The 24,372-nt window shown below is 41.8% G+C and overlaps 1 protein-coding gene across 1 annotated transcript in view; it reads right to left on the bottom strand.

The window, feature by feature from the left end:
* Nucleotides 1–23,914, bottom strand: part of SLC13A3 (solute carrier family 13 member 3) — a 49,170-nt gene extending 25,256 nt beyond the window's left edge. Inside the window, exons 1-4 of the mRNA XM_077252774.1 lie at nt 23,763–23,914; nt 11,161–11,426; nt 8,390–8,553; nt 7,155–7,221 (exon numbers count right to left, since the gene is read on the bottom strand). Coding sequence (XP_077108889.1) covers nt 7,155–7,221; nt 8,390–8,553; nt 11,161–11,426; nt 23,763–23,873 — 608 coding nt within the window. The 5' untranslated portion in view covers nt 23,874–23,914. The remainder of the gene's footprint in view (nt 1–7,154; nt 7,222–8,389; nt 8,554–11,160; nt 11,427–23,762) is intronic.
* Between the last annotated feature and the right edge of the window lie 458 nt (nt 23,915–24,372).

Genomic DNA, 24,372 nt, shown 5'->3' with positions numbered 1-24,372 from the left:
GTCGCCCCGGAGCAAGGAAATCACAATCCTGACCTGCTGAGCAGGATCTCCAGCAGAGCGAGATTTCAGGGACAAAAACAACTTGCAATTATTTTTAAAATTTTGAAAGCAAGATCTATTCCCCGAGAAAAATTCAGGCAAAGGAATTCTAGGTTCAGATATAGGAACATGAACAACAAAATCTTGTAAATTTTGAACTTTCGTGGTGAGATTATTCAAACCTGCAGCTAAACTCTGAATATCCATTTTAAACAGGTGAACACAGAGCCATTCCAGGATTAGAAGGAGAGAGAGAGAGAGAAAGGCTGCAATATAGGCAGACTTGCAAGAGATTCAATTACAAGCACACTCAGAACTGAAGGGAAGGGGGAAAAAAAAAAAAAATCTTCAGCAGACTTCTCTTTTCTCTCCTTTCTCTGTCAATTAATTTAACCCTTTGTGTCCGGTCAAACTGTTATGGTTCTCAATGGCAAGAGAACATAGCCCAGCAAACATAAGAACTAGCTCTTGGAAGGATGGAAACTAAACTGACCATGAACTAAACCTGCCGCACAACTAACAGTAGCCGGGTAGCGTAGCCTGCGTTTTATCCCTAGACGCCCAGCGCCGGCCGGAGGACTAACTAATCCTGGCAGAGGAAAATATAGTCCTGGCTCACCTCTAGAGAAATTTCCCCGAAAGGCAGACAGAGGCCCCCACAAATATTGGCGGTGATTTTAGATGAAATGACAAACATAGTATGAAAATAGGTTTAGCAAAATTGAGGTCCGCTTACTAGATAGCAGGAAGACAGAAAGGGCACTTTCATGGTCAGCTGAAAACCCTATCAAAATACCATCCTGAAATTACTTTAAGACTCTAGTATTAACTCATAACATCAGAGTGGCAATTTCAGATCACAAGAGCTTTCCAGACACAGAAACGAAACTACAGCTGTGAACTGGAACAAAATGCAAAAACAAACGAGGACTAAAGTCCAACTTAGCTGGGAGTTGTCTAGCAGCAGGAACATGCACAGAAAGGCTTCTGATTACAATGTTGACCGGCATGGAAGTGACAGAGGAGCAAGGTTAAATAGCGACTCCCACATCCTGATGGAAACAGGTGAACAGAGGGGATGATGCACACCAGTTCAATTCCACCAGTGGCCACCGGGGGAGCCCAAAATCCAATTTCACAACAGAACTTATTATATTATTCCAAAATCTATTGATTAAAATTACTCTTTGCGTATGGGAAAACACCTTTCAGGCTTTGAAATCCATGAAGCCCTTAAACAAGTAAGAAATCCATTGTTCTGGAAACTTCCACTTTGAAGCCGCCACTATCTTATGTATAGAATGTAAAAAGTTAACACAAAAGATGTCCAAAAAGTCTTCAGAAATGACCAGTTCAGGAAAACACCAGCATTTTCTAGTAGTGTTTTCTGCTCCACAAATGATGCGTGTACGCTGGCATTTAAAAGATGTCATGCGCATATAACCTAACCATAATTCTTATTTGCATAAACTTCAAGTATTAAGGAGGATTTGGAGAGTTTCCCCTCAAAAAACTCAGTATGACCATACCCTAAATTAGGCCATAAAAAGTTTTATCTTTTCAGTGACAAAGCTATTTCCATTACAGTACAAAAACATCCTATTCAAACCAAACACGAAAAAGAGCGGAGAACTGAAGATTTTTATTCATACATTGCACTTCGAAGTCGGGTTGACTCCATCAGGTAGGGTAAGTTATACAGAGTCTCCTCCTTTATACAGGGGATGGAAGTAACTTATACACAACTTATAAATAATTAAAACCAACAGATAGTTAAGCTATACACAGTAATAATAGAACAACACGGCACTCGTAGTAGTGTATAGAGTAGGTGCTCAAGTAGGGTATCCAGCCCAACAAATCCAAATCCGAAAAAACTTGGCACTCTAGATGAATAATTATCATATGCAAAAGGTTTATTGATGTGCATCCATAAAGGCAAGTTGAACGTTTTCGGTCCACATACGGACCTTCATCAGAACAAATATAAGAGATATGGTGCAGGGAGAAACATTAATCCTGTCTCTATAAATTCCAATATTGGTAGGGTAGCCTGGATGCAGCAAGAAGTCCTGTCCACGTAGGCGCACGTGTGATGTGACCGGAGTCACTGGGTAAATGGCGCCATTTACCCAGTGACTCCGGTCGCATCACACGTGTGCCTACGTGGACAGGACTTCTTGCTGCATCCAGGCTACCCTACCAATATTGGAATTTATAGAGACAGGATTAACATTTCTCCCTGCACCATATCTCTTATATTTGTTCTGATGAAGGTCCGGATGTGGACCAAAAATGTTCGACTTGCCTTTATGGATGCACATCAATAAACCTTTTGCATATGATAATTATTCATCTAGAGTGCCAAGTTTTTTCGGATTAAGCTATACACAGTGGCATTTGAAGGATTAAATGAAACCAATGAAAACCAAAGATAGGGTCTCAATTTCCTAGCAGATCCACAATTAAAAGGGGTTTACAAATATAAATATTTTATTTTTATAACTAATTTAAAAACCATCATATACATATATTATACATCAGGGGTGAGCGATTCATTATCCTGAGGGTCCACATGAGATACCGTGACTGTACTAATAAGTCATGTCAGACTAACTTAATTTCCTTCTATGACAGAATCACTGACTGGATGGATCAGGGAAATGCTGTAGGTATAGTATATCTTGACTTCAGCAAAGCATTTGACAAAGTATCTCACACCATCCTTATTGAAAAAATGACTAAGTATGGAATGGACAAGGCAACTGTTAGGTGGATTCATAACTGGCTTAGTGATCGGACTCAAAGAGTGGTCATAAACGGCTGCACATCCAGTTGGAACAATGTCTCAAGTGGGGTACCACAGGGCTGTGTCCTGGGCCCTGTATTGTTCAACATCTTTATCAATGATTTAGATGAAGGAATTGGGGGTAACTGATTAAATTTGCTGATGACACAAAGCTAGGAGGGATAGCTAATACTAGAGAAGAGTGAGCAAGAGGATTCAAAAAGATATAAATAAACTGGAGCAGTGGGCAGCAACGAACAGAATGTTTTTTAACAGGGAAAAATGCAAAGTACTACATCTGGGCAATGAAAATGAAAAAAGCATATGCAGAATGGGAGGAATAGGGCTAAGCAACAGCACATGTGAAAAAGACTTGGGTATACTAATAGATCATAAACTGAACATGAGTCAACAGTGTGATGCAGCAGCAAAAAGGCAAATACAATTCTGGGATGTATTAACAGAAGCATACAGTCTAGATCACGTGAAGTCATTATTGCCCTCTACTACTCTTTGGTGAGACCTCACCTGGAGTACTGTGTCCAGTTTTGGGCACCGCATTTTAAAAAAGACATCAACAAACTGAAGCAAGTTCAAAGAAGAGCGACCAGAATGGTGACCGGTCTGCAAACCATGTCCTATGAGGAACGGTTACAGGATTTTGGAATGTTTAGCTTGCCAAAAAGAAGAGTGAGAGGAGACTTAATAACTGTCTACAAATATCTCAAGGGCTGTCACATTGTAGAAGGATCATCTTTATTTTCATTTACACAAGGAAAGACTGGAAGCAATGGGATGAAACTGAATGGGAGGAGACACAGATTAGATATTAGAAAAAAAAATTTGACAGTTAGGGTGATCAATGAGTGGAACAGGCTGCCACGAGAGGTGGTGAGTTCTCCTTCAATTGAAGACTTCAAATAGAGGCTGGACAGACTGTCTGGGATGATTTAGTGAATCCTGCTTTGAGCAGGGGGTTGGACCAGATGACCCAGGAGGTCCCTTCCAACTCTACCATTCTATGATTCTATGATTCTATGATTCTACTGGAGGGATGAACCAATAGGCTGAAATTAATTCTGCTCAATATTAAAATGAACATATTAATGCCAATTAAATTTATCATTATATATATATATATTATCAGTTCATATTAAGCAGAATTAAGTATGCCAACATCCCCCTATATACAATATGAGCCCACACATAGCCTCCTATATACAGTATGAGCCCCCTCACAGTCTGCAGCGCCCCAGAGTCCTGGTCGTTGCAGTACTGTTGCTCCGCCACTAAGGGGGGCTATGGTACGTCTGATGGCACTGAAGGAATTCATCTGACCAGGTATCACAGACACCAATACATTTCACAGTCTGGCCTCCAGGGGGAGCTAAGGGCACTATACATTAGGCCACTCCTCACAGTCTGGTAAAACTGGGGGTTAGATAGGAAGTCAGATCAGAAAGCTGACTGGGTTGGAACCAGGCAACACCTTGTGGCAGAGGGTGTTGTAGGGGAAGATTCAGAGGGGTCCCTGTCAGGGGTGGGATCCTGACAGAGGCCTAGCAACCAGAGAGAACGTTACGGGACCGCGCCTGCACGATATAGCGGCGGTACCCCAAGAAAGGACAAGAAGCGAGGTTTATTGTGCTGAGTGAGAAACGAGATCAACGCAACAAGGAGAATACCAGTAGGAGTCGTGCTGTAAGACAAGGCAACATCCTACTGAGGCGCATAACCGGTGGCCGGAACGCCGAGGAAGTACTAGGCTCCAAGCAATACTTCAAACCTACGGCAGAACAGTCAGTTATAGGCAGGCTGTCTCACCCAATTGACCTAGGAAGACACAGGGGGGTAACAACAGGAGTGGGGCGACGCTAGAGTCCCGGAAGAGCTCCGAGCCTCCCCGTCATACGGGTGCGTCCTAACCATAAGATCTGGGGGGACGAAGAAGAAGAACATCAGAATCGAGTTGTGAGGGAACACGAGAAACAGACACAACAGTTGTGGGGACTATCCCGTAAGCACAGCAGGGGAGGACCACAACACACAAACGCTAGAAGGTAGGCACAGATTTCCACCTGCAAAGGGAACTCTGGAGGTTCCATCGGACCGGCCAGGCTTGCGCGGCCCGGTTAACCGTATTCCGGATTGAGGATCCAGAAGCCTTCAGTAAAGAGGTAAAGAGACTGCAACCTGGTGTCCTCATTATTTACTGCGACCGGCACTTCACCGCACCATAACATCATCCCATACCTCCACCTTTATTGTACGCCCCTCAGCAGGGTCACGGACCGGGTCTAGCCACCGTGACAACCCCAGAACAGAGACTCAGAGGCCCGGTACCGGGTACCCCTCGGCCCTGCGGCAGTGGGGGCGCTACAACTCCCTATATAGAGCATGAGCCTACACACAGTCCTCTATATACAATACAGTATGAGCCCCCTCACAGCATCCTATATACAGCATGAGCTCTCCCACATAACCTCCAATATACAGCATGAGCCCCCACATAGCCTCCAATATACAGAATGAGCCCCCACATAGCCTCCAATATACAGAATGAGCCTCCACTCAGTCCCCTATATACAGCATGAGCCCCCACACAGCCCTGCTCTCACATAGTCCCTGATATACAGTATGGGCCACCCCACAGCCCCTATACACAGTATGAACCCCCACATTGGTTTCAATCATTTATTTATTGTTTTAAGCTGTACATAAGTTACTAACCTCCCTTATATAAGGGAGGTAGCTCTGTGTAACATACTGTGCCTGATGAGAGAGTCAAATTGACATTGAAAGCGTTGTATTATTAAAGATCCAGAGAACATACACATTGTCTTCACTCTGTGGCAGCATCCGGTAATCACCGCTCTTCTTCCTGCTAGGTTTGAATACGTTTCTTCCCACCGGTGAGTGGGTCAGCCGTCAGAGCAGCAGCCCTTCATTCTTATAAGGGTTGAGTTGTGCTAGGTCAAAACCCAGGCAGGTGAGCATATGCAATCCTTTGCTTGCTGTGTCTTAAATAGGGGATAACACACTTAACCCCTTTCTGACCTCGGACGGGATAGTATGTCCGAGGTCAGAACCTCCACTTTGATGCGGGCTCCGGCGATGAGCCCGCATCAAAGCCGGGACATGTCAGCTGTTTTGAACAGCTGACATGTGCCCGCAATAGCGACGGGTGGAATCGCGATCCACCCGACGCTATTAACTAGTTAAATGCCGCTGTCAAACGCTGACAGCAGCATATAACCAGCGCTTCCAGCCATCAGGCCGGAAATGAGTGCATCGCTGACCAGTGTGACATGATAGTAACCATAGAGGTCCTTGAGACTAAAATGCAATAACCGGCGATCAAACAAACGTATCTTCACAAAAGTGGTATCATTAAAAAGGTCAGCTCGGCTCGCAAAAATTAAGCCCTCACCCGACCCCAGATCACGAAAAATGGAGATGCTACGGGTATCGGAAAATGGCTCAATTGTTTTGGTTTTTTTTGCAAAGTTTGGAATTTTTTTTCACCACTTAGATAAAAAAGAACCTAGGCATGCTTGGTGTCTATGAGCTCGTAATGACCTGGAGAATCAAAATGGCAGGTCAGTTTTAGCATTTAGTGAACCTAGCAAAAAAGCCAAACAAAAAACAAGTGTTGCATTGCACTTTTTTTGCAATTTCACCGCACTTGGAATTTTTTTCCCGTTTTCTAGTACAAGACATGGTAAAACCAATGATGTCATTCGAAAGTAAAACTCGTCCTGCAAAAAATAAGCCCTCACATGGCCATATTGACGGAAAAATAAAAAAGTTATGGCTCTGGGAAGGAGGGGAGCGAAAAACAAACACGGAAAAACGGAAAATCCCAAGGTCATGAAGGGGCTAAAATGCCTTTTCTCTTTTTTTATTCAATGCAAAACCAAATCCTAGACTGTCATTTTGGGGCCATCTTTTTCCCACTGTGGCAACCAGACCTATTTTAAACCCATTTCAGAGTTTTCTCTGCTAAACTAAAGGTGGCAATAGACATCATACACATCTGATGGCTGACAGCCGAGCGTTCATTCAGCAGTCCACATTCATGTGTTTTCTATGTGAAGACCAGTGAAAGCCTCTGCCGAACAGTTTTAAGCAGTGGCTTATCTCCCGAAAAACAAAATTCACACTGGCTGACCCTTCTGGGCAAGAATCCGGAGGCCTCCTTATATATTAGACTGTTCAGGCAATATTTAAACTAGCTTTGAAAAAATTAAAAAAAAAATGTATGATTCCTTCTCTTAAATATTTTGTAAAAATCCAGACTGCTGACAGCTATGAATAAACTACTTACTCTTCAACGCAGGTGAGCAGCTGCAGTTCTGTAGGGACCTGGTGTAAACCATTCTCCTGTAATGTAGCTGGATAATAAAAAAAGGAACAATACATCTGCGACAAGCGATAATTTATCATTTATCTACACATCTTCATATGTTCTCTTAGGTTACATAGGATATAAAAAGGGAAATGATTCATGCAGGGAAAAGATACTTCTTGTTTCTACATAGAGCAGAGAAAAGAGAAGAATTTACTAGGTGGAAAGGCAAAATTAGCAATTGTAAGTACACAGTGCTATATAATATGATGACTGCAATATGTTAATATGTTAAGAGGATAACAACTTTGATAGGAGGAGGACTTCTTTAACAAGTGGTCTCCACTCAGTAATTGATTGGTAAAGAACGTAGTGCTGTGGGGAGTTGTAGGATCTGCAACCCTGAAGTTTGGGAGTGACTTTTGCTAGAAAGTTGAGCTTTTTCGGGGGACATTAGGGTTACTTATGAGCACTTTTGGCAATAACTTATATTTAGTAAAATCACTAATCTGGGGCCACCAACTCTTTTATTAAATAAAAAAGGCAGCCACAGACTGGTGATAGGTGCTCTTTAAAAATAAGTGAGTTTATTTTCTTTAGGTTTAAAGGTCTATCCTCCAGATTGTCCATTAACAACATAGAGAACAGCACAGGGGACTTTGATCATAACTTATAGACAAGTCCTATTCTTATCTTACGGTCACTCTTCATAACAAAAAAAAATATTTCCATCTTCTTGTCCTCTTTTTTAACTTTTATCTTAATGCAATGACCTGACAATGGCTTTGCAGTGGAGAGTATATCTGACATCCATGGGCAAAGATCCCATTAGGTCCTAACTTAGAACTAGAGAATAGAACATTGGCGGACAACCTTAGGTCATGACTATTTGATGTATGGGGTCCAGACCACTGCATAAGGTTGGTGGGTCATGAATGTTAATGTCCCAGACCATCCTTTTAATCATAATGGTATGCAGATTTCACCTTTAAATTATGTTTTAGCTGCTCACTATATGAGATCTCTGCTTGCTGCTTGTTCATGTCCAAAGATTGAAAACCTGGTTACAGTATGTCCAATAAGTACTGGTGTCCAGGGCACTGGGTTCATTAGAACCTCCATTAGAAATTGGAACACTGTATTAATGCTGTAGGAATAGTGGTCAAATGGACCTAGCTGTTGTATTGTTTATCCGGTCATCCACCAAAAATTACCTGGGGAGTTGTTGGGGCTTTTCATAGCATTCTCCTTGCTAAATTTTTCACCAAACAGACTGTTAAGAATGGCGTTAGCAATAGGAAGCATCATTGCTGTGGATGCAGTGTTACTCAGCCACATAGATAAGAACGCTGTTGTTATCATCATTCCTAGTATAAGCCTGGAATGAAAGAAAAGTATATTTACTCTGTTGGGTGTTAGGAACAGACTATTTCATTAATCAGATTATTGTAGACTTAAAGGGTATGTCCACTACTAAATTCAATCTTTAGTGCTACTACATATCTAAAAATGTTAAATATATCAGAAAATAATTATGATTAAAGATAGACTGCTTTGCGTACACAGTTCCCATACCTCCTATGAAGAAGACTATAACTACTGTAATGCTGCCTCCTTAGGGGAAGAATATAACACCTATAATATTGTCCCTTATGTACAATAATATAACTACTATAATACTATCACCCTATGTACAAGATTAACAAGAATATAACTACTGTAATACTGCCCCTATATGCAAGAATATGACTACTATGATACTGCCCCTATATGCAAGAATATAACTACTACTAGATGGTGGCCCAATTCTAACGCATCGGACAGACAGACAGAAGGACAGAAAGATGGAAGTGACCCTTAGACAATTATATAGTAGATAATACTGCCCCTACATACAAGAATATAGCTACTATAATACTGCCCCTATGTGAAGAATATAACTACTGTAATACTGCCACTATGTACAAGAATATAACTACTATGATACTGCCCCATATATACAAGAATATAGCTACTATAATACTGCCCCTATGTGAAGAATATAACTACCATAATACTGCCCCTATATACAAGAATACAACTACTGTAATACTGCCCCTATATACAAGAACATAACTACTACAATACTGCCCCCTATGTACAAGAATATAACTACTGTAATACTGCCCCTATATACAAGAATATAACTACTATAATACTGCCCCTATGTACAAGAATATTACTATTATAAAACTTCCCCTAGGTACATGAATATTACTATTATAATACTGGCCCTATATACAAGAATATAACTACTATAATGCAGCCCCTTATGCACAAGAATATAACTAAGTTTATCTGAACAGTAAAACAAGGTACCACAACTCCAGAGTCTGCTAAATCTTTCTGAAGGTCTTTTGCAATCAAATGGGGGTTCTGATTTGTCTCTCTAGCATTCCTGCGAGCAGTTCTCACTGAAATTTTGCTTGGTCTTCCAAACCTTATCTTGACCTCCACTGTTCCTGTTAACTGCTATTTCTTAATTACATTTCGAACTGAGGAAAGAGCAACTTCAAAAAGCTAAAAGAATAGAGGATGCTGGGTTTTTATAAACATGGGAAATTTGCATCACCTGGCCTTTCCTAACAATGATAATGAACAAGTCATAACCTTAACAGGTTAATTAAGGTCTGAAACCTTGGTTAAAGTTATCTGAGCACACAAATCTTCAAGGGTGCCCAAACGTTTGCATCAGACCAAAATACAAAGGAAATGTCTCATCTTTAAAGGGCCACTGTCACCCCCTCCAGCCGTTATAAACTAAAAGAGCCACCTTGTGCAGCAGTAATGCTGCAGTCTAACAAGGTGGCTCTTTTAGTTTTTGATTAAGTTATTACCTCAATAAAGCGTTTTAAAAATTGGCCACAAAGACCAGATATTGTACCGGGAGGCGGTCCGAATCGTCTTCTATGAATCTCCCAACTGCCGTCACTCTTCTCTTCAGGGGCGATGGTCGCCGCCCCCTTCGCGTTGTTGCTTCTTAAATCCGGCGCCTGCGTTGTGAGTGCCTGCCTGGGGCCTGCGCATTGTTCATTGTCAGTCACATCTCAGATGCCGGGTGCCTGACTGCGCCTGTGCGCGCAGTGCGCCCACCCTGTTCCTGAATCCCCGCCCCGCACTGTGTTATTCATTATGCACAGTGCGGGGCTGGGGTTCCTGGGCATGCGCACTGCGCTTGTCAGACACTCCCCCGGTCCCCCGCCTTCCAGCATTGCCGGAATATACAGGTTTCATTGCCGACGTTTTGAACAGCCACAAAGAACAACGCTGGAAGGCTGGGGACCGGGGGAGCGTCTGACAAGCGCAGTGCGCATGCCCAGGAACCCCAGCCCCGCACTGTGCATAATGAATAACACAGTGCGGGGTGGGGATTCAGGAACAGGGTGGGCGCACTGCGCGCACAGGCGCAGTCAGGCACCCGGCATCTGAGATGTGACTGACAATGAACAATGCGCAGGCCCCAGGCAGGCACGCACAGCACAGGCGCCGGATTTAAGAAGCAACAACGCGAAGGGGGCGGCGACCATCGCCCCTGAAGAGAAGAGTGACGGCAGTTGGGAGATTCATAGAAGACGATTCGGACCGCCTCCAGGTACAATATCTGGTCTTTGTGGCCAATTTTTAAAACGCTTTATTGAGGTAATAACTTAATCAAAAACTAAAAGAGCCACCTTGTTAGACTGCAGCATTACTGCTGCACAAGGTGACTCTTTTAGTTTATAACGGCTGGAGGGGGTGACAGTGGCCCTTTAACGATAGGTTAAAGATCATTTCACCTTCCACTTGCTTGACTGTTCCCAATAACAGTAATTTTAACCAGGGGTGCTCAAACTTTTACATGCCACTGTACATAAGTTAATACTGTGCCCTATGTACAATTATTTCATTATAATACAGCCCCTTATGGACATAATCACATAAAGTATTTGTAAAAGACAGCCCTTACCGAGCAGGCTGAACTCCCACCAACATAAGCACTTTCAAGGCAATTCTTCTGTGCAGATTCCACTGTTCAATAGCAGCTGCCATAAGAAGTCCACTAAGGAATAGAAAGTTTGTATCCAAGAAGTATTGGGGACAGACTTTGCTGGAAGGCAGGATTCCCATGAAAGGGAATAGTACTATTGGCAGCAAAGCGGTTACTGCCAAAGGCAGCGCTTCTGTGCACCAATATAAGGCCATGAGCAGGACCACATAGAGGCATTTTCCTTCCTGCAAATACAACCAGAAAATCATAGTTACCGTATATTTATTGGGAGAACAAGTGACATCATTATAATCTAAGATATTATTTGTATGATATTAGAAATAGGGCAGCTCCTTTATAATCTGCCCAGTAATGTATCCTAGCCCTGTTTCCTTGCAGATTGACTCACTGTGATTCCAATCTCAACCTACAGACATGAGCGGTGCTGTATATCATATTTTATTTTTATCTAATTTCATACAATCCATTTAAACAAGTTTCCTACAAATTCTCCTAAAAATTGTTTTTTTTGTTAAAAGGAACCTGTCATCAGGTTTAGTACCCCGGCTGATCCAATGTGTCTTAGGTCACTCTAATGCAGATTAAATCTGCACCTTTATATTTTCAATCCTTTTTTCCTTTCTCGAGTTATCGCTTTTCCAATTTGTATGTAAGTGAGGAGGCTTGGTCCCGCACTTACAGCTCTCTAGCATCTCTCCCTCATTCCCCATCCACTGCTGTCCTCCGGGAACTGAGTGATCTGCCTTTCCAGCCGGAAAACAATCCTTTCATTTGGTGTGGGTGCTGTGTGGTGGCCATTGTTGCTGCGGTTTGGTGCTGGTGGGGCGGCTCGGTCTGGAGTCATGGGGACTCAGTCTTGCAGCATGGGGGCTGTCGGGCACCAGGCCGTCTGCCCTGCTGGTGTATTGCCGCTGTGGTGGTGGTGGTCAGCGCACGGCACCGCTCCGTTAGGGCAGTAGGACCCAGTACGAGGTTTGCTGTGACATGGCAGTGGGCTTCATACAGTCTGATCAGAATGTTAAACTAAGAACCTCATGTTCAGTTATATATATTTTTGCCTAGCGGCATTAGATCATTGTATGATTTTTGGAGGTGCTGTCCATTTTCTTTTTCAGCATATTGCATGATCTGTCCTTTTTTTTTCTTTGGATGTGCACTCCTCCCATTTGGCAGAGGTGATTTTAATTAGAAGGAAACTGCAAAGTAAGGGCTCTAGCCCATTTTTGCTCTCACTGAAGAGCTGGAGGAAGGTGAGTTTCAGTGCTCCTTTCATTTGGTGTGAGTGCTGTGTGGCGGCTATTGTTGTTGCGGTTTTGTGCTGGTGGGGCAGCTCGGTTTGGAGTCATGGGGACTCAGTCTTGCAGCATGGGGGCTGTGGGGCACCAGGCCATCTGCCCTGCTGGTGCATTACCGCTGTGGCGGTGGTCGGCGCACGCCTCCGTTCTGTTAGGGTAGTAGGACCCAGTACGAGGTTTACCGTGACATGGCAGTGGGCTTCATACAGTCTGATCAGAATGTTAAACTAAGAACCTCATGTTCAGTTATATATATTTTTACCTAGCGGCATTAGATCATTTTTTTTCAAGATTTTTGGAGGTGCTGTCCATTTTCTTTGTTCAGCATATGCCATAACCCCAATTCAGGCACCGTTTCCCAGACCCCTGAAAGTCAAATCTGCTTAGTTTTACAGTTGCACAACACATCTTTATTTGCTATTCAGAACACTAGGAAAGGTGGCTGACAACATCTATGCATACTTACCAATATTTCAGCCCCAAATCATCTTTGTACTCAATAAACCTCCCAAAAGAGAAATTTATTGGATTTCCATATTAGAATGGAGACAGTATAGGGCTTGATACAAGGTAGAATGTTTTCTATCACTTGTGAGAAATATTCTCTTAGTATTGATTTATTTGTTCCTAATTCCCGTGTTATTTAATTGGTATTATAATGTGTTACTTTTGTCACTAGAGATTCCCACTGATTGTAAACCGACAATGATGTTAAGGGTACTGTCACACAGTGCAATTTTGATCGCTACGACGGCACGATCCGTGACGTCGCAGCGTCGTATGATTATCGCTCCAGCGTCGTAGACTGCGGTCACACGGTGCAATCACGGCGCTGGAGCGATGCCGAAGTCCCCGGGTAACCAGGGTAAACATCGGGTTACTAAGCGCAGGGCCGCGCTTAGTAACCCGATGTTTACCCTGGTTACCAGCGTAAACGTAAAAAAAACAAACAGTACATACTTACATTCCGGTGTCTGTCCCCCGGCGTTCTGCTTCACTCCACTGTGTAAGCACCATAGCCGGAAAGCAGAGCGGTGACGTCACCGCGTCACCGCTGTGCTCGCTTTCCGGCCGGCAGGCGCTCACAGTGCAGAGAAGCTGAGACGCCGGGGGACAGACACCGGAATGTGAGTATGTACTGTTTGTTTTTTTTACGTTTACGCTGGTAACCACGGTAAACATCGGGTTACTAAGCGCGGCCCTGCGCTTAGTTACCCGATGTTTACCCTGGTTACAAGCGAACACATCGTTGGATCGCTGTCACACACAACGATCCAGCGATGTCAGCGGGTGATGAAGCGATGAAAGAAAGTTCCAAACGATCTGCTACGACGTACGATTCTCAGCAGGGTCCCTGATCGCTGCTGCGTGTCAGACACTGCAATATCGTAACGATATCGCTACAACGTCACGAATCGTACCGTCGTAGCGATCAAAATTGCACTGTGTGACGGTACCCTTACATATCTTGTGTTTTAAGGAGTGTGATCTGTAGTCCTTGGACTCTTAGATTGTATCTCAAATCTACTTTGATGCTGGATTTTCCTGTTTCATGCTATTGTGAAACCTAATTTCTGCTTTTTTTTAGTGGACTTCTGAATGTTTGGAGTGGGGAGATAAGAAATTTTCTTCATTGTATGTAAAGGTACCTTCACACGAAATGACATCGCTAGCGATCCGTGACGTTGCAGCGTCCTGGCTAGCGATATCGTTTCGTTTGACACGCAGCAGCGATCAGGATCCTGCTGTGATGTCGCTGGTCGCTGAATAAAGTCCAGAACTTTATTTGGTCGTCCGATCGCTATGTATCGTTGTGTTTGAAAGCAAAAGCAACGATACCAGCGATGTTTTACACTGGTAACCAGGGTAAACATCGGGTTACCAAGCGCAGGGCCGCGCTTAGTAACCCGATGTTTACCCTGGTTACCAGCGTAAAAGTAAAAAAAACAAACAGTACATGCTCACCTGCGCGTCCCCCAGCGTCTGCTTCCTGACACTTACTGAGCGCCGGCCCTAAAGTGAAAGTGAAAGCACAGCGGTGACGTCACCGCTGTGCTGTTAGGGCCGGAGCTCAGTCAGTGTCAGGAAGCAGACGCTGGGGGACGCGCAGGTGAGCATGTACTGTTTGTTTTTTTTACTTTTACGCTGGTAACCAGGGTAAACATCAGGTTACTAAGCGCGGCCCTGCGCTTAGCAACCCGATGTTTACCCTGGTTACCCGGGGACCTCGGCATCGTTGGTCGCTGGAGAGCGGTCTGTGTGACAGCTCTCCAGCGATCAAACAGCGACGCTGCAGCGATCAGCATCGTTGTCGCTATCGCTGCAGCGTCGCTTCGTGTGAAGGTACCTTAAGTCATTCCACTACCAAAGCTGCAAAATTTACACAAGGTCTAACTGAGCAATAGTGGACCCCTTGTCATGGATCTAAACGGAATAGAATCTATATGATCGAAACACCACTCCCGGACACAGACAGAAGAGGGCCCCTGTGCAAGAACAATATATTGGCCCTTTGCAACCCAGTAGCTCATCACTAAGCACAAGTGCAACTTCTCTGGATGTAGAAATAGGTCCCCTTAACTCATGGTTACGCCAATGATATGTCCACCCCTACCAAAAACATTAAAAACGTTTATTTCTGTGGCGCCCTCAAATGTGTATGAGATATGATGTTAGGGAAGATAAGGATCGGCAATGAATTCAAACGCTTATTCCTTTTCTTCCCACAGGAGTCTGGCAGCAGCTTACTACCATCTCCCCAATGAAAAGAAAATACACAAATGCTCAGCTGACAGTTATTTTAAAGTGGTTTTCTGGGCTTGGGACAAAAGTCTGCAATCAGTCTAGTTTGTTGCAGGCTGCCAAATCATGACAGTGTGGAGTGTGCATGCAGTCACAATTCTTAGGATTACCGGAGTGAGTGGACAGTCACATGATCACATGTATGCGATTTGCATACTCTCAGTCACGTGACGGACTAGATTCTCTTCCACTGCTCTCAATAGAAGTGAATTGAAATGAGCTGGGAATAAAAGAGAATTTAACAGTGTGTACACCACACACTGTCATGATTCAGCAGACTGCATTCACATAGGGTGACTTCACACTACAGCCTGACAAAACCACAGGCGGCGGTGAAACACGTGTCGGGGTGTGTGGTTAGATATCAGCTATAATATTATGTTTTTTGTATTCTGTCTGTATATGTAGATTTTATTGTCCATTCATCTCCTATTGCTATATTTTACCCTTTTGAAATGTTAATAAAATGTATTATTATAATAGTTGGGATCATATGTTCCTTCTATAGGCTTATATATATCTTCCTGAAGGGCTCTTTTCTTATTTTTTGAGGACATATATATGGTATTCATAATTTTTGTAACCAGCAGTTGACAGATGATGAATTCTAATACATAATGCTAACAGGATAGTCATGAAGCGGGACAGGCCAAGGTCAAAGTAAGTGAAATACCCATAAAATGGTATGCTAGGGTCAGGGTAGGCACAATTTTTTCAGATTGCTAGCCAGGCATAAAGTGAGGGTTGGTGTGTACTAATAAATAAGGCCTGTTTCACACAGCATAATAATCTAATAATAATATAAGAATAATACGGTCACAGATTTTTATGAAGGATTTGGAAATGGCTTCTGCTCCTAAATCCACATAAAAAAACATGCCACATACTTTTTTACGACTGATTTTAATGGGGAAAACTCCTTTAGTGCACACGGTGCTGTTTTTTTTTTCATGTAATTTGGAACATTTCCCAGTAAAACCAATAGGAAGTTTCTTCACAACTAGATGGTGGCCCGATTCTAACGTATCGGGTATTCTAGAATATGTAAGTAGTACATAGCACAGGCTACGTACTATATTGCACAGTGACGTAGTATATAACACAACTGATGTAGTATATAACATAGCTACATAGTATATAACAAAGCCACGTAGTATATAACATAGCCATGTAGTGTATTGCACAGGTATGTAGTATATTGGTCAGCCACGTAGTATATAGCAGAGCCACGTAGTATATAACATAGCCACGTAGTATATTGTAGAGCCACATAGTATATTGCACAGCCACGTAGTATATAACACAGTCACGTAGTGTATTGCACAGCTACGTAGTCTATTGGTCTATTGCACAGCTATGTAGTATATTGGTCAGCGACGTAGTATATAGAAGAGCCACGTAGTATATAACATAGCCACGTAGTATATAACAGAGCCACGAAGTATATTGCACAGTCGACGTAGTATATAACAGAACCGACACAGCCACATAGTATAGTGCACAGCTATGTAGGATATAACACAGAGCAGGTAGTATATTGCACAGTTATATTTTATATTGCCCAGCTACATAGTATATAGCACAGAGATGTAGTATATAACAGAGCCCACGCAGTATGTAACACAGCCCACGTAGTATATAGCAATGTGGGCACTATATGCCTGGTTAAAAAATACTTAAAATAAAAAATAAACATATACTCACCTTCCGAAGGCCCCTTGAAGTCCTGGCGCCTGTGTGCGGTGCACGCGGCAGCTTCCGGTCCCAAGGTTGGTATGAGCGCAGGACCTGTGATGACGTTGCGGTCACATGACCGTGACGTCATGGCAGGTCCTTCTCGCATACCATCCTTGGCACCGGAACCTGCCGCTTGCACCGCCGAGGACAGAACGCGACGTCGGAAGGTGAGAATAACCTTTTTTTAAAAATTATTATTATTTGTAACATTAGATCTTTTTACTATTGATGCTGCATACGCAGAATCAATAGTAAAAAGTTGGTCACACAGGGTTAATAGCTACATTAACGGAGTGCGTTACACCACGGTCCGTTAACACTGGCATTAACCCTGTGTGAGCGCTCAGCTCTGAGTGCAGGGCAGTAAAGCAGCGGTCATTTCGCTGCCAGACTATGGCCATTGATGATTGGTCGTGGCAATGGTCGTGGGCGTTTTGCCACGACCAATCAGCGACTTGGATTTCCATGACAGACAGAGACCGCGACCAATGAATATCCGTGACAGACAGACAGACAGACAGACGGAAGTGACCCTTAGACAATTATATAGTAGAAGTATTTGAAGCATAATTTTAATATGGATTTGCAGTCAAATCAGATTCTAATTCCTTGTAAAAAGTTGTGTCAATAGGCGCTAAAAGAGGTCATGCTTGCTTATGGCTCTCTACAATAGGTTTTTTGCTTACCGCCTAATGTTTCACAATACCCATAATCTACAGTGGAATCACAGGTATGGAAGACATCCTGTCTAATTCACATTCTCCTTTCTGGAGTGCCCGTTGCGTGACAAGACCCCATTCTCCTGATATATGGTGTCCATTAATAATTGCCAGTCCCTGCTCCTTAGCTGCCACTACTCTTATATGTGTGACTGCTCACATACAGTTAATCTGTCAAGCATTCTTCAATCCGTATAGTTGAGGGACACACAAAATGGGCATCACTGGCCGCGTACTGCCCTAGGGCTGTAGTTGTGCACCCCGCATTTAAAAAAACATTAGCATCTGTTAATTCATGATTTTTTTTCTCTAGAAAACAATTCTTATCTCCTGTCACCTCTCCCCCTCCATCATTGTCTTTTTAAGAAAAGGGAACCTTTTTTTTATTTTCTTATGTGTCAAGAAAATGGATATACTTGCTTTGCAATGCATCAGTTTTGCAACAAATCGGGGTTTTTTGTTGCTATGTAAAAACTTTGAGCTAGTAAAACAATATAAAAGTGAAATTTGAAACAGGCGAGTGATATTTAGCTACAAACTTTAGAATGTATCCACCATCACCATTGCCAGGTAAAAAGCCAGGATGAATAACCTTGGTTCTTTTCAAGAGATAAAACCTTGTATTAGGATGTCAGGCAGAGAGTATTTAAGGTCTCATTTGGGATAATTACAGATGAATGTCCATAAATCTCAGAATCATCATCTCCATTCATCAATGGATATAAAACCTTTTATTCTTATATAAAAAAAAAATCTGAACCTGATCCCCTTTTTACACTATTTTTCATCATCTGATAACATGTGGATGATATATGACTGACCTAAAGGTAATGTAAAGGTTATTACAAAACTTCCAGGCTGATGATTGGATTATTGGCTGATGTTCTTTGGATGAAAACAGACTTTTCCTCCTTTGAAATGTTTAGACCTTTGTCTTATGAAAAAAGTAACCAACAATGATGGGATTTGAAGTAACACCTTCATTGAAAGCCATAAACTGTTCCCTGCAGCCAGAGGTGTTAGTTTTGCATATTAAACAATGATATGACTTATCTCTAAATTCTTGCAAAGATATGAAGGATTTATCCTTTCCTGCTCTCATCTACACATCAAAATAGGACTTGCTATGTGTGATAAACTACTTTTAAAAGTCTGGCGAAAACAAGTTATCACCAATCCACACCTATAACTTACTGAAGGGGTATATCCAACGACTGGGACCTGCACTGATTGACAGAATTGGGAATTTTTATCCCCAATGGGGAACTTTTATACCCATTACAAAATGGAGCAACATTCTTTATGGGGCCGCCAGAAAAAGCCACACCATAAGGAATTAATGAAGCGGTGGTCAAGCATGTACACTCCTGCTCCATTCTGATGGAGATAAAAATTCCCAACAGTTGGAACCCCTTCAATCAATAAGTTATCACCTATCTAGTGGATAGGAAATAACTTATTTCACTAGTTGCATAAGGCCTAGTTAATTACGGTATATATATATAAAACCCTAATTAAATATCCTCCACTGTTAAATCAATGCATATAGAGGTATTAATAAAATATATACAATGTATGTATGTATATATATATATATATATATATATATATATATATATATATATATATATATATATATATATATGAAAAAAAGAAAGACAGCACAAAAAAAAACAGAAAAAAGGGGCTTTAATGCCTGAACGGCGTGGCGACGTTTCGGATATCTTTATCCTTTTTCAAGCTTGAAAAAGGATAAAGATATCCGAAACGTCGCCACGCCGTTCAGGCATTAAAGCCCCTTTTTTCTATTTTTTTGTGCTGTCTTTCTTTTTTTCATCTATTACCAAAGACCATTTCAACAGTGGTTGGGAAGACGCTGCACTACTATTTGGTAATATAAGATGCTGTTCCGATTTTGAACTATATATATATATATATATATATATATATATATATATATATATATATATATATATTCCTACAGGTCAGCAGGTCAGGGTAGGCAGAATTCTTTCAGAGCAGTAGACTGTCATAAAGTGAGTGCCAGCATCAGATGGGCAATGAGGTCAGCATGTATTGATGAACTACTGCTCAGGCAATAAGAGAAGAGTCCTAAGATATCTTGGGTCTGCTGGACATAGACGATAGAAGGTGAATTTGTACATTGACCTTTTAAGATATCAGAAGTCAGCAAGCTTTAGATGACTGTTGGCAGAACAATGATTTGGCTGATCGTTCAGCCAGCAGCTATCATGGCCGTCTCTCCTATATATCTATGCCAAGTGATCTTGTGCTCTCTATGAAAGAGCCACTGCCAGACATCTCTGCAGGTGGATTATCTCCATGCTGAACAAAAACATCAGCAGTCAGAAATCAAGCACACCAAATTCTTAACTCCCCTGTTAATCATCTCTCTGGGGCCCCCATACACATTTAGACTGTTGGACGAACCAGTTGAAATTAATGAGTTTGTTCGAACTTAGTATAATGTTTATGGGGGACTATAGAGGCAGCTCCAGATATCATAGCAGGAAATGAGCCACCAAGTGAAGGAGGTCACAAAGGAGAGGAGGAGACAAGAAGGAACTCATCAGCAGATTGTGACAGTTACATAGTAAAACTTTGGCCACAAGGGAATGGGAAATAAAGATTACACTAACCACCATTGCATGTTAGATTTATCCCTATGGGATTAAAGTATGTGGCTTCAAGGCAAGGGGGTAGCTAAAGAGGCTACATTCAGTATATCACAAAAGTGAGTACACCCCTCACATTTTTGTAAATATTATATCTTTTCATTTGACCAGTATACAGCTTGTATAGCAGTGTAAATTTGGTGTGCCCTCTAAATAACTCAATACTCAGCACTGAGTTATTTATTTCAGTTGCAACCTGTGAAGTTGTAGTGAACTCCATGCTATTAAGGCAGTGCAGCAAAATAATGGTGGCAACAGAAAATATTGATACTTTTGGCACAATTTAGCCATTTTCACTTGAATCAAAGTATCATACATTTAGTGCTGTCCCATGAAAAGAAATAATAAAATATTTACAAAAATGTGAGGGGTGCACTCATTTTTGTGATATACTGTAGGTAGCAGTCACAACCAAGCCTTGGTGAATAAGAAGACACCACTAAAAAGGAAAAGAAAAATGTCCGCAGCACATTCATGTTAAAAGCAACATAATCTAAAAAATTAGACAAGAATGCACTAGTCTCAAACAATCCAAAAACAAAAATATGACAGCGCTCAGCAGTGGTTGCAAAAATGTAGAAAACATTTTTATTTCTCCATATGCAAAGAACAAGTTATTGACCTTTAAAGATAAGTTGTTGTTCCATGTGTATTGAGAAATAAACTTAGTTTTTCTACTTTTTTGCAACCCCTGGTATACATAACACATTAATTAGTGTGAGTCTCGTTAGTGATTTCTCATTGGGGCTGAGAAGCTTCAAATTTCACATGACGGGGGGTTCTGAGCTTTCACTATTGGACCAAGATCCAAACTACTAATTATACCTGAAAAACTACAGGCTGTAGATGTAACCAAAGGCAAAGAATTTCCATGGAAGGATAATATATAATCCATGTTAAAACCTGGTTAATTAAGAAAATTGGATTATAGCCGTTTGCTGACACTGGATTACATAAATATGGATTTAGAGGAAACAAGCTGGCAGCGCCGTCGCTCTCTGCGGAAAGTTACAATGAGGGTGAATATGGCCAAACAATTTGATGATGGAAGCAATCTATACAAGTGGGGTATTGTTCGCTAGCACACTCCGCGCCAGTCAAGAAATTGGGACAGAAGTTCAAAGTCTAATGAGGATGGTCGAGAACTTCATGGAAGGAAACGGACAGTGCTCAATGAAGAGACCTACTTGAAGGGTTAATTGACCATTGCTTTACAGTGAGACTTTACTTTTTTTGGGATATTCACAAGATTATACTGTTAATTATTTAGGGTATGATTGACAGACATGGCTGCATGGAGCGCTCTGCTCTCATTCGCCCCGTTATTGAAGAAGTAGTGCAGGTTGTATATCCAATGCTGACCAGTAATCTGAGCATGAGCATGATGTGGAAAGGGGAAGGATCAAGCTAAAGGGGTCATCTCATTAGACAAATGCTTTATCAACAGATGGTGGTTTTGTAATTAGCAGATTTCTGTAGAGCCAACGTTCATCAGGGGTAGAGGATCCTGGCCATATATTGGCCTGTACTTTTATATCAAATGGATGGCTGAACTCTAAAATACATCAAAATCTAATATGAATAAATCTCTTGAGCCAAGTGTGCCTATGTATGAGGACATCAGGAGAAATAGCTCTCAGACAAAAAAGAATTTAACCAAAAGCCATCAAACGCGTTTGGCCAGTCAAATTAGCCATTGTACTGGTTGCATTGAATTTGGACACCCATGTGTATGGAGAGCAGTAATAAAGTTAATTATTGCCCGCTGTTCTGATGGTCTAGACTGGAGTCAATATTATACGCCATTACAATGGCAGCTGATTACCCAATCGGTGTTACACAAGGTTTTTGTGCAACCAAGGTGAAGCTAGAAACAAAAACTGATTTTTACATGGAAGTAGAAGAGTGCAAGAGAGTCACGTGGCCGTGAGTCCAAATATGAACAGGTCAATATCAATTTTTTCATCTGAATTTTACCATATAAACTAAAATGAAAGTTAAAAATCCAACCATAAAAATAGTTGTAAACAGTGGATCAGCTGTGGTTATGGAACCCAACTGAATGAACCACTAAAGGCTCCCACACACGTACAAAATAGTTATTTAATCCTGTTGATTTTGGTGGGATGGTTTGACCATCCGATGTGTACTATTGGGGCATCCAGACTAAACCCTGACAGATTATGTTGGGAGGTAAGAAGAACCAGGCCGTTGGAATTTCAATGGAAGATCTTCCTGTTTTCAGGGGAATTGGCCACTCCATGGGATTCTGACAATGTATTTTCCTCTCTCCCCCTTGAAAACAAATGGACTCTCAGCCAAGCCGAGCGCTTATGTGAATGGGGGAGTCAGGAGACATAGATGTCTGTTGATCAAACGTTTGGCCGACAGTTGTCTTATGTGTATTACCCGCTTAGTTTAGTGATATTTATTAATGTATCATCACTATTTATTAGTTTATTACTAATTTATTATTATTAGGGCCAGATGAAGCGTAATTAGATGCGAAACAGCTGTAGCCCAGTCTGTATGTCTTAACTATATGACATTGTAAAAATAAAGTACAAAATAATGCACCACTTATTTTCCTTCTATTCTAGTAATATTTTTTAAAGGGGTTTTCCAGTTTTTTTAAATTGGTGGCCTATCAGCTATTTAAAGGAGTCATGGTGTTTCGAGAACACAGTTCCATAGTGTTAGCATTAGTAATACCTAGTATTACAGTATAGTCAATGCAGTAGTGAACTGTATTACCAAGCATAGCCACTAATATCAGTACATTACTGTGTCTGGGAATTCAGCGCTGCAGACCCTATAACTAGGACCGCCGCCACTTTAATATTACTGGACTACAGATTGGCAATCAATTTTAAAGACCAACGCTGCCTACTATACAGCACAATACTAACACAAAATGGACATTCAGGTACAAATATGAATGTTTTAAGTATTCTTTATCCCTTCTTGAATCCAAAGGGGAGTAGGTTGAATCTACCAGGACCCCTACCATCTGTGATTTTAAAGTGATTTTTCATGTTGAATTAGAGATGACGGGTGTCTTGCTATATTAATTAGAGCCCAGTACCAGTTCGGGGCAGAGAACCTGACGCACATGGTCACCCATAGTTGTCATCCATGAGTGTTCCAAAACCGGGATCCTCCAGTGACAGGGTATCTGCATGAAAAAATTGGGTTATCCTAGGTGGACAAACCTACAACACTACTCCCAGCATTTCTCCCAAACTTCTAGCAGATATGGAGCTCTTTAAATTATCCCTTATGGGACAGAAGGGAAATTAATGCAGCCTTACCTGTGGTGGAAGCGTCAAGAGGATAGGACACAGGATCAAAGGAGTCAAAATCAAAACAATGTACTTCTTAATGCACCAGATTTTCTTGACCAGAGCTATAAGGACAGGCATTGTGCAGGGGGGGAGGCTGGTGCAGCTCTTGAGCCGCTGGTTATATTAGTGTGGACAGAAACTCCAGTGTCACTTTGTAAATCAAACAACACACCCCTGAGCCTCGCACCTCCCTCTTCTCCACACAACCAGCACTAGACCTCAGGGGAATTTTGTTTTTCATTATTTATATATTTTGGAAAATTATTTGTAGGAATGGGTTATCTTATAAGCTTTAAATAGTTACACAATATCCTCATTTCCTTGTGTCATATGAATGCACCCAAAAAACCTGTCACCCAGCTTTCCTAGTATCAAGAAGGTCAAACCTTTTGTTCGAGACGTAAGCGCCCATTCCCATATTACTGCACACCTTCGGATATTTGCCATTCAGGAATCTGGGTAAGTGGGATGGAAAACAATATGGCTAATATACCAGTTCCCACAAGAACTTCATTCAGCTTTTCTAGAATCTAAAATGTCACATCTAGCAAGTTCCTCTCCCGTATTGCAGCCTTGG

This window comes from Ranitomeya variabilis, chromosome 4, assembly GCF_051348905.1.
Source record: "Ranitomeya variabilis isolate aRanVar5 chromosome 4, aRanVar5.hap1, whole genome shotgun sequence".
NCBI classification, from domain to species: domain Eukaryota; kingdom Metazoa; phylum Chordata; class Amphibia; order Anura; family Dendrobatidae; genus Ranitomeya; species Ranitomeya variabilis.
Note: the sequence above shows the minus strand (reverse complement) of the source record. Positions and strands in the feature narration are given on the sequence as shown.